This window comes from Scardinius erythrophthalmus (genome assembly GCF_964197995.2).
Source record: "Scardinius erythrophthalmus genome assembly, chromosome: 3".
NCBI classification, from domain to species: domain Eukaryota; kingdom Metazoa; phylum Chordata; class Actinopteri; order Cypriniformes; family Leuciscidae; genus Scardinius; species Scardinius erythrophthalmus.
Window position 1 is genome coordinate 56966160 of NC_138223.1, and position 16822 is coordinate 56982981.

Below are 16822 nucleotides of genomic sequence, written 5' to 3' on the forward strand. Positions count from 1 at the left end.
CTGATTGAAACGCAGGGTGGGTTTGGTGAAGCCCAGTAGCTGTGTCCCAAAGAAAGGTGAAGCCTCTACTCTTTTAGTCCATCGCTCGTAAACATCTAGGCTACTGTAGGAGGCGCTGTGACGTTATCCGCCGGTAAAACCACAGAAGAAAAGAGACTGGAGCTATCAGACGGTTAGTGTTTAAGCTTTTTTTACATTATTCTTGATTTAGCTGTTGATGTGCTTGCTGTTATTTTACTCTCTAATTTTTTAATGATGCTTTTCGTCGCCCTCTCAACGTACTAAAATTAATCCCTTACAAAAAATTACCATGGTTTTATTATGGTAAAAGTGTAGTAACCATGGTTTTTGGCCGTTTGATTACCATTTGTGTGACCACAGATTTACCATAAATACCATGTTTAATTTATAGTTACCATGGTAAAAAAAGTATTTCATAACATTCCTGCTCTGTGCTGGCTCAATATTAAAATTAAGACCCATAAACACATTTACATCTGACATAAATAATTCTGAATATTCTCAGAAATGAAATGTTAACTTCTTTAAGTCAGTTCTATGTCGTTCTGTTCTTGTACATTCGTATGTAAACAATAATTTTGAGTTTAAATCAGTGTCAGTCCATAATAAATGCTTCTCGTAATAATGATGGTATGTTTGTCTTCAGATGTTGACCATGAAAGTGCAGATGGATGTGATCTACTGTAAATGAGAGGTTTGAGCAGCTCATCATTTCATCCTTCGGCTTAATCAAACCAAAGTTAAGTTAGCTTCTCACTTCTTATGCACATCTCAGATTAAAGTGTCATGCCCACCCCCCGCACACTTTCTCCAGTCCGTATATGGTGTTTGATCTGCATTGCATGCATTCCGTGCAGAAACCGCTCTCAAACATGCATGTTGTTACATGATTTGAACTCTACTGTAATGCAATCTCATGCGTAATTAGGCGTGTAAAGATATTCAAACCGCACTGAAAAACTGCAATACAACGCTCATGGTATGTATCGCAATACTCTCATGGCGTATTGAATGTGCCCCGCCCATCCATGGGCCATTGTTAAGGTTGACCTCAATTTACCTTATGGCACAAAACAAAATTTTCTTCCTTGAAATTTGATTAAATAGTAAACAGGCATGTAACAGTACACGTTTTCATCCCGCAAATTTTCGTGTTTTTATGTTTACGATACAAATACATCTAAACTACGTCATTACTTTAGGTTGAATGTTTCTGATTGGCTAAGTAATAGATAAACATAGTAAATTTCCACACATGGACAGGTAGACTGAAGCCTATCTCTATCGATTATGTGGCTGACACTCAGATCCTGGATTTAGGCACTTCGTGACCCTCTAGGTCGCAGATCTGCTTTTCTAGTCGCCAACATGTCGAAGAAAACAAGTCAGTCCATCTCCAATAATGCCACTTGTTCCTTAACCTGTTACCAAGAAGATTAACACACACACCGACACACAGCTTCTTCAAGGTTGGATTTGGTCAGGCTCTAACGATAAACAGGAGACTCTTCTCAAAACGTCTTCTTTCTCTTTCTCTTCTTTCTCTCAATGAAAGGACACTTTAATCTAACACAGGAAAGACTATTGGTCTTAAACTATTGGTTAAACTATTGGTTCCAATGACCCTTGTGACCTATAGTCGTCATAGTGAGCTAGAAAAACAGATATTTTAACACGTTGAAGACCTTGTCAAACAAAACGAGTCCATATTTCATTTCTGGAAGCCGGGCTAAATGAGCAAGCACTGATACTGCATTCTTGGCATGGGCCAGACCCGCAGTCACCTCTCAGATATCAAATACAGACAATAGAGAATACATGAAAAGAACATTTCAGGAATCACACTGGTAACTTTTACAAATTAATAAAACCTCAGAAGTTTAGAGAAGTCATTCAACTCATTTGAGATTAAGAAGGAAAAATATTGATTAATATCTTGATTATAATCACTCATTAGATATACATTGAATTGGCAGTGGATTTCAGAATCTGCCCCCTTCACTAGATAGGCGCCTCAGTTTAAGCAGCAGTGCGAGTGAAAGCGATCATCTCTTCATAATAAACTTGAATGAACATCTTAAGGTATGTTGAAAGATACAGTACAAATTACTGAAACGTATTATATGCTGTGTAATCACTCAATCATTGTTTAAATGGCGGAAAGACATCAGTAAAACAGCTTGTAGACAATTTAAAAGAGTTTATTCTCATGGATAAATGCAGAGAAGCGGTCAGAACCAGATGACATAGAATCGTGCCTCTTCAACCCAAGCAGCCAATCACACACTGCGATGCATGCTTCTACGTCAGACTCTTCGACTTTGCTTTTCAACCTGGGAGAACAGAATTGCTCAGAAAACACAAAATAACCAATTTCCACTACGAGTGCTGTTAGTGTTTTCAGTGATGTGCAGCCTGTACATATCTTTACTGTGTTACACTGACACTCAGGATCATGGATCCGCTGATCAAACCTCTGACTGTAACGCTGAAGAACAGCAGATGAAGATGTGCTCCGTCAGACTGGAGGACTGCAGGAACCTGATAGAGAGACGAGGAGAAGAAACCACAGCAGAGGAACAACAACAGAGCCATGAGGAGGAGGATGAAGATGAGATTGAGCATGTTGATGATGATGATGACTTTGTTCTGTCAGGTATGTTTCTTCTAGGCTTGCTGTGATAGTCGGTGTTCATTTACGTAATTTGTCCACCGCTGCAGCAGCTCATTTCCATCTAAAGGGACACACACAAAACTGTTTTTGCTCACCCTCAAAAAGGGACAATTTTAACATGCTATAAGAAATTATCTGTGGGGTATTTTGAGCTGAAACTTCACACACACACTCTGCAAATGCTGTGATTTAAAAGGATGCAGACCTGCCAACCTGTATGCATTTTGTGTAGCGGATTCGCATTTTGACCTCAGTCTGCTGGTACGATTTGTCACTCTAAACTACGCAAAAACCTGGTGACGCCTCTGTGCACACGCAGTCCTCAAATCAAGCAACAGCAAAAGAAGCGGAGTTCGGCCAATCATATCACTGGGTTCATTCCCCAAATTGCAAGCGGGGATGATTGACAGATGCGTAAGGCCAATCATTAAAAATAGACTGAAAATCAACACCAATAAAGAATCCCGCTCGAGCCCCCTTCCACTCCTGCGTGGCTGGGGTGGATGTGGAAAGTTGAAATACTGTATTTAGTTAACTTATTCTTGATCGCATGGATTATCTTAAAATACTCAGATAAGAGGAAGACATCATTCAGCCATGCAAATTATAAAATGCTCAAGTAATGCTGAACAATAAATCTAAAAATTTGAAATCGCTATGGCTTAGTGATTATGAAAGTAAGCGCGGATCTAGAGAAACACGTTTATTTATTCACTCTCAGTGTTGAGAAACATGTGTGTAACGTTATTGTGTTAATAATTACTTAAGTACCTAATTATGTTACATATTTATTTTGTATGAAAACTAGCGTGTTAGTTATGGATTAAAAAGTACCGTTGTATCAGTGCTGCGTGAGCTCTCTCACAAACACGGACGCGTGCGCACAGAGAGAGAAGATAATTGTAAAATGAAAATTGACAGACTACGTTTAAATTTTGTTCTTGCTTGTTTTTTTCTGTCAAAATGTTTTTACTGTTTTCTAAGGGTTTCTTTTTTAATTTTAGACTAAACTAGTTGACTAGCACACATTATATGCAATGCAGCATTAATCATGAATAAAAAATTATGTTGAGCATTGTTGAAACTTTGGACTTTCACTGTATATTGCAGTGCATTGCCAGTGAAATTTTGGATTTGGGTCGAATTCAAAAAACGTAGGCATGTTTTTTGAATAGGCATGTGTTTGGGTGTGTCTAGCATTCTCAAACCCCCCCAAACACACACAAAAAATAATGATTTCAAGGTTGGCAGGTCTAGGGGTGGTATAATGCCCCTTTTTATAAGATGTAACATAAGTCTCTGATGTCCCCAGTTTAAAAAACGCACTAAGACATACCACAATCTTAGATTTTGACTGATTGTTCAGCATTATGTTCCTTTCAGATGACAACGCTGGTTCATCTTCTGATGGAGAAACTGCCTCTACATCCAAACAGCGACAGACAGTGACTGACTGTGGAAAAACATTCAGCAAACAGGAACATTTAGTGAGACGTAAGAGGAAACACACAGAACTGAAAGACTTCACCTGCAAGATATGTGACATCAGCTTTTCTACCTCAGAAGAGAAGAGACGTCATTCAAAAGAGCACAAGAAGAAAGAGTTTCATTGTGATCAGTGTGAGAAGAAATGTAATTCCTCTTCTAGTTTCTACCGTCATAAGGCGACTCATACGGAGAGGGAAGAAAAGCTGTACCAGTGCCCTCACTGTGAGAAGAGCTTCACCCAGGGATCAAGTCTGAAGAACCATCTACTCGTGCACAGCAATGAGAGGCCGTACAAGTGCAGTGAATGTGAGAAGAGCTTCAAAAAGAAATCCATTATGAAGAGCCATATACTCACACACACCAATGAGAGGCCGTACAAGTGTCCTCACTGCGAGAAGAGCTTCAACCAGGGACCCCATCTGAAGAGTCATCTACGCATTCACACCAACGAGAGGCCGTATCAGTGCCCTCAATGTGAGAAGAGCTTTAGAGATGGATCTAATCTGAGGAAACATCTATTCATTCACACCAAAAAGAAGCCGTACCAGAAGAGCCATCTACTCGCACACACCAATGAGAGTCCATATCAGTGCCCTCACTGTGAAAAGAGCTTCAAAGAGGGATCTAATTTGAGGGAACATATACTCATTCACACCGATGATAGCCTGTACAAGTGTCCTCACTGTAAGAAGAGCATGAAATACGAAACAAGTCTGAAGAAACATCTACTCATGCACAGCAACGAGAGGCCATACCAGTGCAGTGAATGTGAGAAAACCTTTACAAAGTCAAAGTCTCTAAAGCTACACCAAAAAATACACTCTGATGTCAAACCGTATCAGTGTTCACACTGTGAGAAACGTTTCCATCATTCGACTCACCGGAAAACCCATGAGAGGATTCACACCGGAGAGAAACCGTACCTGTGCTCCTACTGCGGGAAGAGCTTTGCTAGTCCATTTTCTTTCAGAATTCATATGAGAGTTCACACTGGAGAAAGACCGTATCACTGTGGTGATTGTGGGAAGAGTTTTTACAAGCCAAGTGACTTACAACTACACAAGAGGACTCATACAGGAGAAAAACCTTTTAAATGCTCACATTGTGACAAGACTTTTGCGCGATCAAGCGATCTGAAGATCCATGAGCGAATGCATACAGGAGAGAAACCTTACCGCTGCTCCATCTGTGGCGAGAGATTCTCTTTTAAATGGGGTTTTCAGACTCACCAGAAGAAACACGCTGTTTTAGAATCATCATAGCTTCATCATGTCATTATGTGTCACCCGTGCTGGCAAAATGAGTTGCAATGAGCAAAAAAAAAAAATATATATATATATTGTTATTTTCACATTCTTAATTAAAAAAACCTTTAAAATGATATATGATTTGTTTGAGTTAGACAAAAAAATGCCTGAGCTACACCTGTTTTAAGCCGATAGCGTCAGCAAAGTAAATTTTGAGGAAATTCAAGTTAGTTTTTTGAAGGTTCCAAAACAAAACTACCAAGCAACCATACCTTAAAATCCCAAATAACACCAAATTTGGCACACACAAAGTCAAAACCAAATATCTATAGAAAAAAAAATACATATATTCAACCTTTTTTCCTGATGATACCACAATTGTTTGATTAACACTAATGAAACAGACAGCCTATATATTAAGACCTACTGTACTGTAAGGATCTAATATGTTACACATCAGATGTTTTTCCCAGACAGTAAACCAAACCTTAATTTAAGACATGACAGATAATGTTTGTGTGAATACTCGCCAAGACAGATATCTTCAAATACTATAATACTGTGTATACAGTATGTGTATATCGGCATCACGTGCTGTCTGAACCCCCCCCCCCCCCCCAACCCCAACCGCAGTGTTACTGGAACATATTTTATGGTTTTAAAATGTAAACCTTAAAGAAGAATATCTCTCGAACATGATTTGTGTAGAAATTAATCCTCTGGATGAAAATCTGTATTTCTTTGTGACAACTTTAAATTCACTGTAATGTGCAGATCAGTGTTTGGATATTGGATTAAAGTCTGTGTTTATGGGGTATTTAATCACACTAACAGATTGACGAGGTTTGCGGGGCATATCCAGACATGGATATGCTATAATACACTACAGGTACGGTAACATAATGTTGCACTGTGCATGACAAATCAAGTACAAAATAACAGCTAAAAATGTGTTTCTCCAAAAGATACAAAAAATGTCCATTATGACATTTTAAATGCTGAATATTTCTTATGTGAGCAGATACTTCCATTTAGCTTGCAGTACTCATCTCTAACCTGAAGGGGGCGACATGGCAGTCAGACTGTCACTTCATGTCTTAAATGGCCCTTGGCCAGAGAAATTTGAACCAGAATTTATACTGAGAGTCTAAAGTCTGTCAATGTGACTAGAATTTGAAAAGAGCTTTCAAATGTGGTCTGAAAGCTACTCCAATACTGTGTTTCCCTTTTTAGTGCATTTGCGTTTGTCTGAGTTCATGTACTGGTTTACCAGGTGTACATGTACCCTGGAGATTTTAGGATGGTTAAGGTGAATATCAACATGAGAGCTGGGAAATATTCCAATTTTAAATCACTGTTTTCTCATTGAAACTAATTTTTATTTTATTTTTCAGTGAGTCAAAGCTGCGTTTTGATTGGCCGTTACTCCCGTCTACAATGTCACTTGACCCTTCAGAAATCTTGCTTTATCTGCTCCTTAAGAAATCTTTCTTATTATTATTGCAGTTGAAAATGCTTGTGCTGCTTAATAAAGTGTAGAAAATGACAAAGCGTTTTATTTAGGATTCAACAACAGAAGTGAAGAGCAGCATTTATTTCAAACAGAGAGCGTCTGGAACATGTATCTAGCTTTACAGTGCGCCTCTGATATCTGCGCGCGCTTTCTCTTGGCTTTCACAGAATGCCGCGAACTCGTGTAATTCAAACATTAACGGTAATTTCGATTTACGGGCTGACTGGCCGCGTAAAGCCGCGAACTCAAGTCATTAAAAAATTAACGGTCATTTCGATTACCGGCTGACTAACTAACATTCGTTCATCAATCGTCTTTATAATAATCACGTAAAGTTTTGATAGTATATTCTCTTGGAAACGGCACTGCAATGGTATTTTACATAAGGGAAAATAGGTTTGGTGTAGACTCTTTTTTACTTCATCGCTCGTACTGTAGGAGGCGCTGTGAGGATGTAGTCTACCGGTACCACTGAAGAAACTAAAGAAAGACGACTGGACTAGAGCGCCCAGACGGTAGGTGTTTGGTCAGTTTTACATTGTTTATGCCTTTTAGCTATTATTTGCTTGTTGTTTTTGTCCTAGTTTTCAATGGGTTTAACTGAAGCTTTTTCTCGTCCACTTGCCTGAAAAATAACCTTGGTTTTACTAGAGTAACCATAACAAATGTCCTGTTGTTTCATTAAAGTAACCATTTTTTTAACCATGGTATTGGTAGTAAACAATTCTAACACAATGCTTAATTTTTAGTGCTAGATGCTTTTCAATTTTTCATGGTTTCTGAAGAAATTAGTAGAAATCTGATAATATATGAGTTATACATGTAATAATGTAATTTTAAAATATTCCTGGCTTGTTGTTATTGTGCTGGCTCAATACTGAAACTATGCATAAACCCTCATACAATTTTACATCTGAAATAAACATTTCTGAATATTCTCCAAAATATTTTGAGTTAAAATCTCGTGTTCATTACAAATGCGTCTTGTAATAATTGTGTTGTGTTTGTCTTCAGATGTTGACCATGAGAGCGCAGATGGATGTGATCTGCTGTAAATCAGTAGGAACTGATCTGTCCATGCTGGATATTGAGGATTTCATCACTGAAATCTGTCAGCTGAAGAAAGAGGTGGCGTCACTGGAGGCAAAGCTGAGAGAAAGAGGAGACAACCCCAACAGAGAGGTTTGAGCAGCTCATCATTTCATCCTTCAGCTCAATTAAACCACAGTTTTGTTAGCTTCTCACTTCTTACGCACATCTCAAATTAAGCCAGCAGCAAAATATGCAAACAAATAACCAATATACCCACTAGAGATAACTGATGAGTAAAGGGGCTAATATCAACAGGTTGTTCTTTATCTGTGTTGATCTATGATGTGTTTGTCAGGATCTGGAGAAGGTTTCAGTGTGTGTGACTGATGGGACAGAAGCTCAGGATTCAGTCTGGAGATCCAGAGACACACAGGACTCAGAGCTCAGCCTCACTTTACTGTGTTATACTGACGCTCAGGATCATGGATCCGCTGATCAAACCTCTGACTGTAACGCTGGAGAACAGCAGATGAAGATGTGCTCCGTCAAACTGGAGGACTGCAGGAACCTGATAGAGAGACGAGGAGAAGAAACCACAGCAGAGGAACAACAACAGAGCCATGAGGAGGAGGAGGAAGATCAGAATGATGATGAGAATTATGAAGATGAAGATCAGAATGATGAAAATGAAGTTGTTGATGACTTTGTTCCTTCAGGTATGTTTAATCATATACTGAGTTAACAGAATTACCATTATTTAATTGTAAAAATATTATGTATGTTTTGACCTAAATTTGTGTAGCGGCATTTTTTATGAATTTTGCCAATTTGACACCCTGAGAACAGCACATTGTGAGCTGCACGTGTGTAAAATATCACAGTGGCTACGTTTATATGCACAACTTCTGTTTCAATCGGACTGAATTTATTCCGGTTGATCAATCCGAATGTAGTGTTTACATGAACGCTAAACAAGTGATCTTTTATATGACTGACATACATCACGGGACCGCAAGCGGCTAGGAAAGGAGGAGACAGCGGCACAGCTGTGCCTTCTACGTGTTTTTAAATGCGATATATGTGAACGGCCCCTTACTCGGCACAAAAGGAACTGTCTGTGACGCTGATTGACTGTTAGACAGATCGTAAATTAACAAACACAGAAAATGTGAGCGCTGTGGCTCTGGCTAGCGTTCTCAGTGCAGTCAAAATAAAGGTCTGCCGTGCCGTCATAATAAGTCACAACAACATGCGTGGCTTAAGTCACTTCAGAGTTTCTACTGGGGGTGCGAATGCAACCTGGAAAATGTTCCTAAGGAAACCATTAGTTCTCGGGGAACCTACCCTTCCTAGAACTATGCGGTGTGGAAGCCCCTATTTATATTCAATTACTTACACACTGTTATCCCTTTAGTTAACACTCTCATAAAATACTTGAATTACATGTTGACTTTTAAACCTAAATTTAATGTCCAACAATAGATATTTAGACAAAATCCTGCAACAGCTCACTCTTTCTCCACTATTTTTAGATGCATTTTGTCCATAGAAATGCATTATTTGGTGCTTTAATTTGACACGACTGGCGGAAGTTTTCCATGCATGGTGGGAAGACGCGACTAATCGCTAATGACATTTGTTGTCGATGATTTTCATTATCGATTTTATCGATTACTCATTGCAGCCTTAAACCACACTAAGACTTGACACAAATACTTTTTTATTTTATCTGATCCAGGGCTCCAGACTGCAACCAAATTAACACATTTTGAGACTTTTTTTTTTATTTAGCACTGTACTAAATAATAAATCTTGGATTGTTTTGTTTACTTTCTATTAGTTTGCGGAGCTGCTTTTAGAGCCTTTTTATAACAGGAAGTGCTGTCTGTCCATGTGACCAAAGGCCTCTAAATGAGTTTGTCTCCATTTGCACTCTACGATACGATTTTCTCTCTTGATAGCGTGAGTAATACTGTTGTACCTTGATGCAGTACCTTTCTCTTTAACCTTTTTTTTAATCTGAACAGTTTCTAATGTGCTAGAGAAAATGGTGCCCATACTGCTAGTCATTTCCTCTATCTTTTATGTGTTTGGGTACACTGAGAAGCTGAGACAGATCAGGTAGGTTATTTGTGAATCTATCTATAGTGTCTGGGAGACTTGTTCTACCTAGTCGATAACGTGGCGCAATATGGCAAATATCAGCAGTACACACGTCACAAGGTAGTGATCAGTAACATCATCACTTTGCAGTATAATATCTTTATCAGAAATTAACCTACGTCCCCATGAGAAATAATTACCGTCTGAATGGGGATATTTTGCTATTCTAATCCTGTCTGAATCTGCCATGTCTGTGTTTTTCTCACACAACCTCTGAAAATTCCAGAGCAAATTACCTACGGTTTTTCCGGCAAACTCAACGGTCCTCTGAGACATCAAATCCAATCCCACCAGTCTTGCTTTCATTTAATTGCAAGTTTTTAATTTTAAATTTTCTTTTTTAGAAACTGCGATGAATACCCATTTTAATATCAGTGTTAAGATATTTGTCTAGATTTATCTGCTTATTTATGTGGGTTTATTATTAAACAGACATTTTTTTAATTAAGATTATATTAACAAATATTTAACTAAAAGACATATACAACATAAGTGATAAACGCAGACACAACACACAACCTTCTGTAAAGCACACATCTAGAAAACACTTGACCACTTCTGTTATAAACAGAGATGTTAGTCCCGTCCGAATCGATTGTAGGGATTGTGAGGATTGTAACTCAAACGTAGTTTAGAAAACTAGCCCTGTCCGAATGGGATTAAAGATTAAAAATCCCCCCTCTCAATTGTTATTCTGGATCCCTACTGATCAAAATTCAGATAAAGAATTTACAGTAAAACGTCTATTTCATGCTCATTATGTTCCTTTCAGATGACGACGCTGGTTCATCTTCTGATGGAGAAACTGCCTCTACATCCAAACAGCGACAGACAAGAAAGCGATACTCCTGTGGAAAAACATTCAGCAAACAGGAACATTTAGCAGAAAATGACAGAAAACACCCAGAACAGAAAGACTTTACCTGCAAGAGATGCGACATCAGCTTTTCTACCTCAAAAGAGAGGAGACTTCATTCAAAAGAGCACAGCGTGAAGGAGAAGTTTCGCTGCGAACAGTGCGGGAAGGATTTTTTCACCACTGCTCAGAATATGAGAGCTCACATAAAGACACACAGTGAAAAGACTTTCCACTGCAATGAGTGCGACAAGTATTTCCGCACCAACCAACAACTTTCAATGCATAAGCGAAGCCACACTGGTGAAAAGCCATACAAATGTCCTCACTGTGAGAAGAGCTTCAGTCTGAGATCGGGTCTGAGGAGCCATCTACTCACACACACCAATGAGAGGCCGTACAAGTGCACTCAGTGTGAGAAGAGCTTCAACCAGCGATCCCATCTGAAGAAACATCTACCCATACACACCAATGAGAGGCCGTACAAGTGCCCTCAATGTGAGAAGAGCTTCAACCAGGAATGGGGTCTGAAGTGCCATCAACTCATACACAGCAATAAAAGGCTGTACAAGTGCACTCAATGCGAGAAGAGCTTCAACCAGGGATCGTCTCTGAAGAACCATCTACTCACACACTCCAATGAGAGGCCGTACAAGTGCCCTCAATGTGAGAAGAGCTTCAAAGAGGGATGTAAACTGAAGAAACATCTACTCATACACACCAATGAGAGTCCGCCAAAGTACACTCAGTGTGAGAAGAGCTTCAACCAGGAATCTAAACCGAAGAAACATCTACTCACACACACCAAGGAGAGGCCGTTTCAGTGCAGTGAATGTGAGAAAACCTTTACAAACACAACTGCTCTAAAGGCACACAAAAAAATACACTCTGACTTCAAACCGTATCAGTGTTCACACTGCGAGAAACGTTTCCATCATTCGACTCACCGGAAAACCCATGAGAGGATTCACACCGGAGAGAAACCGTACCTGTGCTCCTACTGCGGGAAGAGCTTTGCTAGTCCTTATTCCTTCAAAGTTCATCTGAGAGTTCACACTGGAGAAAGACCGTATCACTGTAGTTATTGTGGGAAGGGTTTTTATAAGCTAAGTGACTTAAAAATACACAAGAGGACTCATACAGGAGAAAAACCTTTTAAATGTTCACATTGTGACAGGAATTTCACTCGATCAAGCGATCTGAAGATCCATGAGCGATGGCATACAGGAGAGACACCTTACCGCTGCTCCATCTGTGGCGAGAGATTCGCTTTTAAATGGGGCTTTCAGACTCACCAGAAGAAACACGCCGCTCCAGAATCATCATAGCTTTATCATGTCATTATTTTTTAGGTTGTGTAAAAAAAAACACTTTGCAATGTTACAGTAACGTTATTTTATGTTTGTAAAAAGTAAAACCTAAAACTACAATATCTGTGAAACATTATCACTATGTAAAAATGAATCCTCTGGATCCCTTCTTTGTGACAACTTTAAATTCTCTGTAATGTGCAGATCAGTGTTTGGTATTGGATTCTAGTGTTAGTTTAATTCTAGTTAATAATTTCCTGCTAGGTAAGATTAATTTGACTCTGGTAATTTGTATTTTCTACTTTCGTTTCCAGTTGTATTTGAATTATACTTATTGCTAATTAGAGAACAGGAAAAGGAAAGTCAGGAAAAGTGATTTGTCACTACTGGAGACTGCAGCGAGTGCGTAAGTAGATAAAAAGTTTGTAGAGTGCATAAGTACTGGCTTAAATACCTGGTTCTATTCTGTTGCTTAGTTTCGATTTCAGCCATTTGCAGACTATAGGCTTTGCTGTGCTAAATTTAAGGGCGTGTACAAACTCGGGTGAAGACCAACTCCTCGGGTGAAGACCAGCGACTCTACCAAACCAACTCCTCGGGTGAAGTCCAACTCCAAGGATGAAGACCAACTCCTTGGGTAAAGTCCAGCGACTCTACCTGCGCGACTCTACCAGACCAACTCCTCGGGTGAAGTCCAACTCCAAGGATGAAGACCAACTCCTTGGGTGAAGACCAGCGACTCTACCTGCGCGACTCTACCAGACCAACTCCTCGGGTGAAGTCCAACTCCAAGGATGAAGACCAACTCCTTGGGTGAAGACCAGCGACTCTACCAGACCAACTCCTCGGGTGAAGTCCAACTCCAAGGATGAAGACCAACTCCTTGGGTGAAGACCAGCGACTCTACCTGCGCGACTCTACCAGACCAACTCCTCGGGTGAAGACCAACTCCAAGGATGAAGACCAACTCCAAGGATGAAGACCAACTCCTTGGGTGAAGACCAGCGACTCTACCTGCGCGACTCTACCAGACCAACTCCTCGGGTGAAGACCAACTCCAAGGATGAAGACCAACTCCAAGGATGAAGACCAACTCCAAGGATGAAGACCAACTCCAAGGATGAAGACCAACTCCAAGGATGAAGACCAACTCCAAGGATGAAGACCAACTCCAAGGATGAAGACCAACTCCAAGGATGAAGACCAACTCCTTGGGTGAAGACCAGCGACTCTACCTGCGTGACTCCACCGAGCAAGGACACCAGTAAGGCACTTAAGTATCTTCCTTTTCCCTTTCTGGTTCAACTATCTTTCCCACTGTATAGTGTCATACTCAACATGGGCTTTCAGTACATTCCTGTTGTCTCTCAACAACACTCTACCATCACACGCAGAAGGCAGCGCAATACTGCTAATCTGCGTCCTATTTTCTCCTCTTCTAATGCACTTCTCTCTGTTTCTGTGGGTCTCTGGAATTGTCAGTCACCAGTTAACAAAGCTGACTTCATTCCATCCTTTGCAACACAATCTACTCTTAATACTACTAGCTTACTACTAATAGCTACTCTCTCTAACAACTTCTCTTTCTCTCACACTCCTCGCCAATCTGGGAGGGGTGGAGGTACAGGTCTTCTCATTTCTAACAATTGGAAATTCTCAACTCACTCTTCTCTATGCAATAATTCGTTTTGAAATTCATGCTATTACAGTTACAGCTATTGTTAAAATCCATATTGTAGTAATTTATCACCCCCAAGGTCAACTGGGTACCTTTGTAAATGAGCTGGATGTGCTGCTGTCCTCATTCCCTGAGGATGGCCGTCCATTTGTAGTCTTTGGCGATTTCAACATTCATCTAGTGAAGCCTTATGCTACTGACTTCTCACTCTCCTAGCCTCATTTGATCTCAAACGGCTCATCACCACAGGTACTCAAATCAGGCAACGAACTTTACCTATTTTACACAGCAACTACATCACAGACAACATTTTGGTGAAACCTCTGCACATTTCCAAGAATTTCTTCATTACTAACTTGGTACTTGTGCACCACCAACCCTTCTACCAATTACTTTCAGGCAAAACTAGTGCTCACTTTCTCCCTCATATCTTTCCTCTGTTTCCAGTCATCTTCTCTTCCCTCACCCACACAATTCTCATCTCTGGTGAAGCTAACAAATACTCCAACGTTCCACATTAACTTCTTTTCTAACAAAACCACAACCCATCAGCAGTCAGTTCACAGCTCCACATACAAAGGACCTCCACATACACGGCCAGAAATCTTCTCTCATCTTTCTCTCCACTAACCGAGGCAGAAGTATTTTAAACTCCTCTCCAGTCATCCTACCACCTGTCCTCTAGATCCAATCCCACAACCCACAAGCCATCTCTCCTACACTTTTACCAGCACACTCACTCATGATCAACACATCTTTCCATGCTGGTGTTTTCCCTACTGTATTCAAGCAGGCTCGGTTAACCCCACTGCTAAAAAACAACACATTAAATAAGTAATTTGTAGATAGTTACAGACCTGTCTCGCTTCTACCTTTCATAGCGAAAACTTTTTTGTAAACCAGGTATCATCTTTCCTCCCACAGAATAACCAGCTAGACATCAGACCACAGTAGCTACATGTATCTCAAGCTGTCTGGTGGACATCTCTGCATGGATGAAAGAACATCACTTGCAGCTCAACCTGGCAAAGCTCCTCATCTTTCCTGCCAATACGGCTCCCATCAAGTCCGGTCAGAAATCTTCGCCTAATTTTTGAGGACCAACTGACCTTCAAAGACCATATAACTACGACAGCTCGGTCATGCAGGTTTGCAGTAGACAACATCAGGAAGAGCATGCCATTCCTAACTGAGCATGCAACATAGCCTCTCGTCCAGGCCCAGGGGTCGGTTACACCAGCTGGATGTAAAAAAGTTGGGTGTAAGCTCTACGCTGGACTTGGTTATGTCAAGCTTTCCGATGAATAATTACACCTGTTGCACCATCTAAAACTACAACTAGGCGCAGCTACGCTTAGCGTAGACAATGTGCTTACACGCTGACATGTTCTACCGCACTGATATTTGAGATGCCGTTCGCGTTACTATGGTTACAAATGTGAATTTATTGGCTCCAACGAATAGATGACAAAACGACTGCTGAGCCAAAAGGAAATTAAAGGGCCCCTATAATGGATTTTTGAAAATGACCTTTCATGTAGTGTGTAACATAGCTCTGAGTGAATGAAAACATCCTGCAAAGTTTTAAATCTGAAAGTGCACCATATATTAAGTTATTGTCTTTCAAAAGTAAGAGTCGAATCTGAGTCAATTAAATGAATTGTTTTTCAAACGAGTCATAAGCCGTTTTGTTGTGACGTCAAGATGAAACATTAGCATAATGCCCGCCGACTTATTGCGCGCGCAGACACCAGGGAAAACTTCGAACCTCAAACTTGCAGCTGATTCCTGTGGATAATGGATAGCATCATGTCGAGAAGACGCTGTGCTCTATAATGTGAAGGTAAAGCCTTTTTTTTTTCACTGCCCAAGGACGAGCATGTGAAGAATTAGTGGTTTATATCTTTATTTTCCAACAAGTCAAGACTTCGTACTTTACACCTACCTTTGACTAGGCGTAAGATTTAGTCTCAGACGTTTGCTACGCCCAGATGGTGCAACAGATATTAATACTATGCATTTTACGTTAAACTTAGTCTTACGACCGGGTGTACATCCGGCCCCTGGTAATTTCTGGTGTGGTACCATCACAGAGAGGCACGGAATGACTCTCCAGAACATTCTCATCACTGTTCATTGATGGTGGAATGATCTCCCCACCCTCATCTGAAATGCAGAATCACTGACAACATTCAAAAGACAGCTGAAACTCATCTCTTCCATGAGCATAACCTCATAAAAAAAACTATAAATAAAGCTTTCACTTTCCTTTAATCCCTCCTTACTCTAGCTTATGCTACTCTAGGCTATGTCTGAAACTTTGTATTTTGAGCACCACTTGTGTTTATTTGCCTCTTCACAATGAATCGCTTGCTGTATTCCTCATTTGTTAGTCACTTCGGATAAAAGCGTCTGCAGAATAAAAAAGTGTAACAGAATGACAAGGCCTAATTCTTTTAGCAGTTATTTAAAACTTACTGGAAAAACATGGGGGCATGAAATGAGTCGTATTTCCCTCAGTCACTTTGTTACACAAAGCTGAAATGATCCAGACATGGATATGAAATAATACACTACAGGTACAGTAACATGTTCTAAGGTCAAGGTAACCACGTTTACGTAGAGGTTGAAATCTTGAAATGTTTCATTTGCAAATCAACTTACAGTAGTGCCTTGAATACTGTCAGAATGAACACGCAACAGGAGTCAAGACTTTATTTACTTACCAGTAACCATAGTGACAGAGACCAAAGTAATATCGCAGCATTCAATACAGCAGTGGAATGGATGTTTGTGTTACCTCTCTCCGTTTGTCTCAGGGAGTGTGTATTTGTGACTGG

The 16822-nt window shown here is 40.1% G+C and overlaps 2 protein-coding genes across 3 annotated transcripts; both read left to right on the forward strand.

Annotated features, from left to right (window-relative positions):
• The first annotated feature begins 102 nt into the window (after window positions 1-102).
• On the forward strand, window positions 103-5561 carry LOC308687512 (uncharacterized protein). Of its 2 annotated transcripts, XM_081360103.1 has the most exons (4): window positions 103-172; window positions 668-715; window positions 2473-2677; window positions 4079-5561. In XM_081360103.1, exons 3-4 carry the CDS (start codon window positions 2524-2526, stop codon window positions 5443-5445), a joined length of 1521 nt encoding a protein of 506 aa, XP_081216229.1. In that variant the 5' UTR covers window positions 103-172; window positions 668-715; window positions 2473-2523; the 3' UTR covers window positions 5446-5561. The 2 variants fall into 2 exon arrangements, with proteins under 2 accessions (XP_081216229.1, XP_081216228.1); XM_081360102.1 differs by having other exon boundaries at window positions 142-172; window positions 668-2677.
• Window positions 5562-7458: 1897 nt separating this feature from the next.
• LOC308687494 (uncharacterized protein) lies at window positions 7459-16418 on the forward strand. The gene is made up of 5 exons (XM_081360068.1): window positions 7459-7469; window positions 7958-8125; window positions 8331-8691; window positions 10911-13568; window positions 14907-16418. The coding sequence occupies exons 2-4, from the start codon at window positions 7958-7960 to the stop codon at window positions 12320-12322; spliced, it is 1941 nt and encodes a 646-aa protein (XP_081216194.1). The 5' UTR covers window positions 7459-7469; the 3' UTR covers window positions 12323-13568; window positions 14907-16418.
• The last annotated feature ends 404 nt before the right edge of the window (window positions 16419-16822 follow it).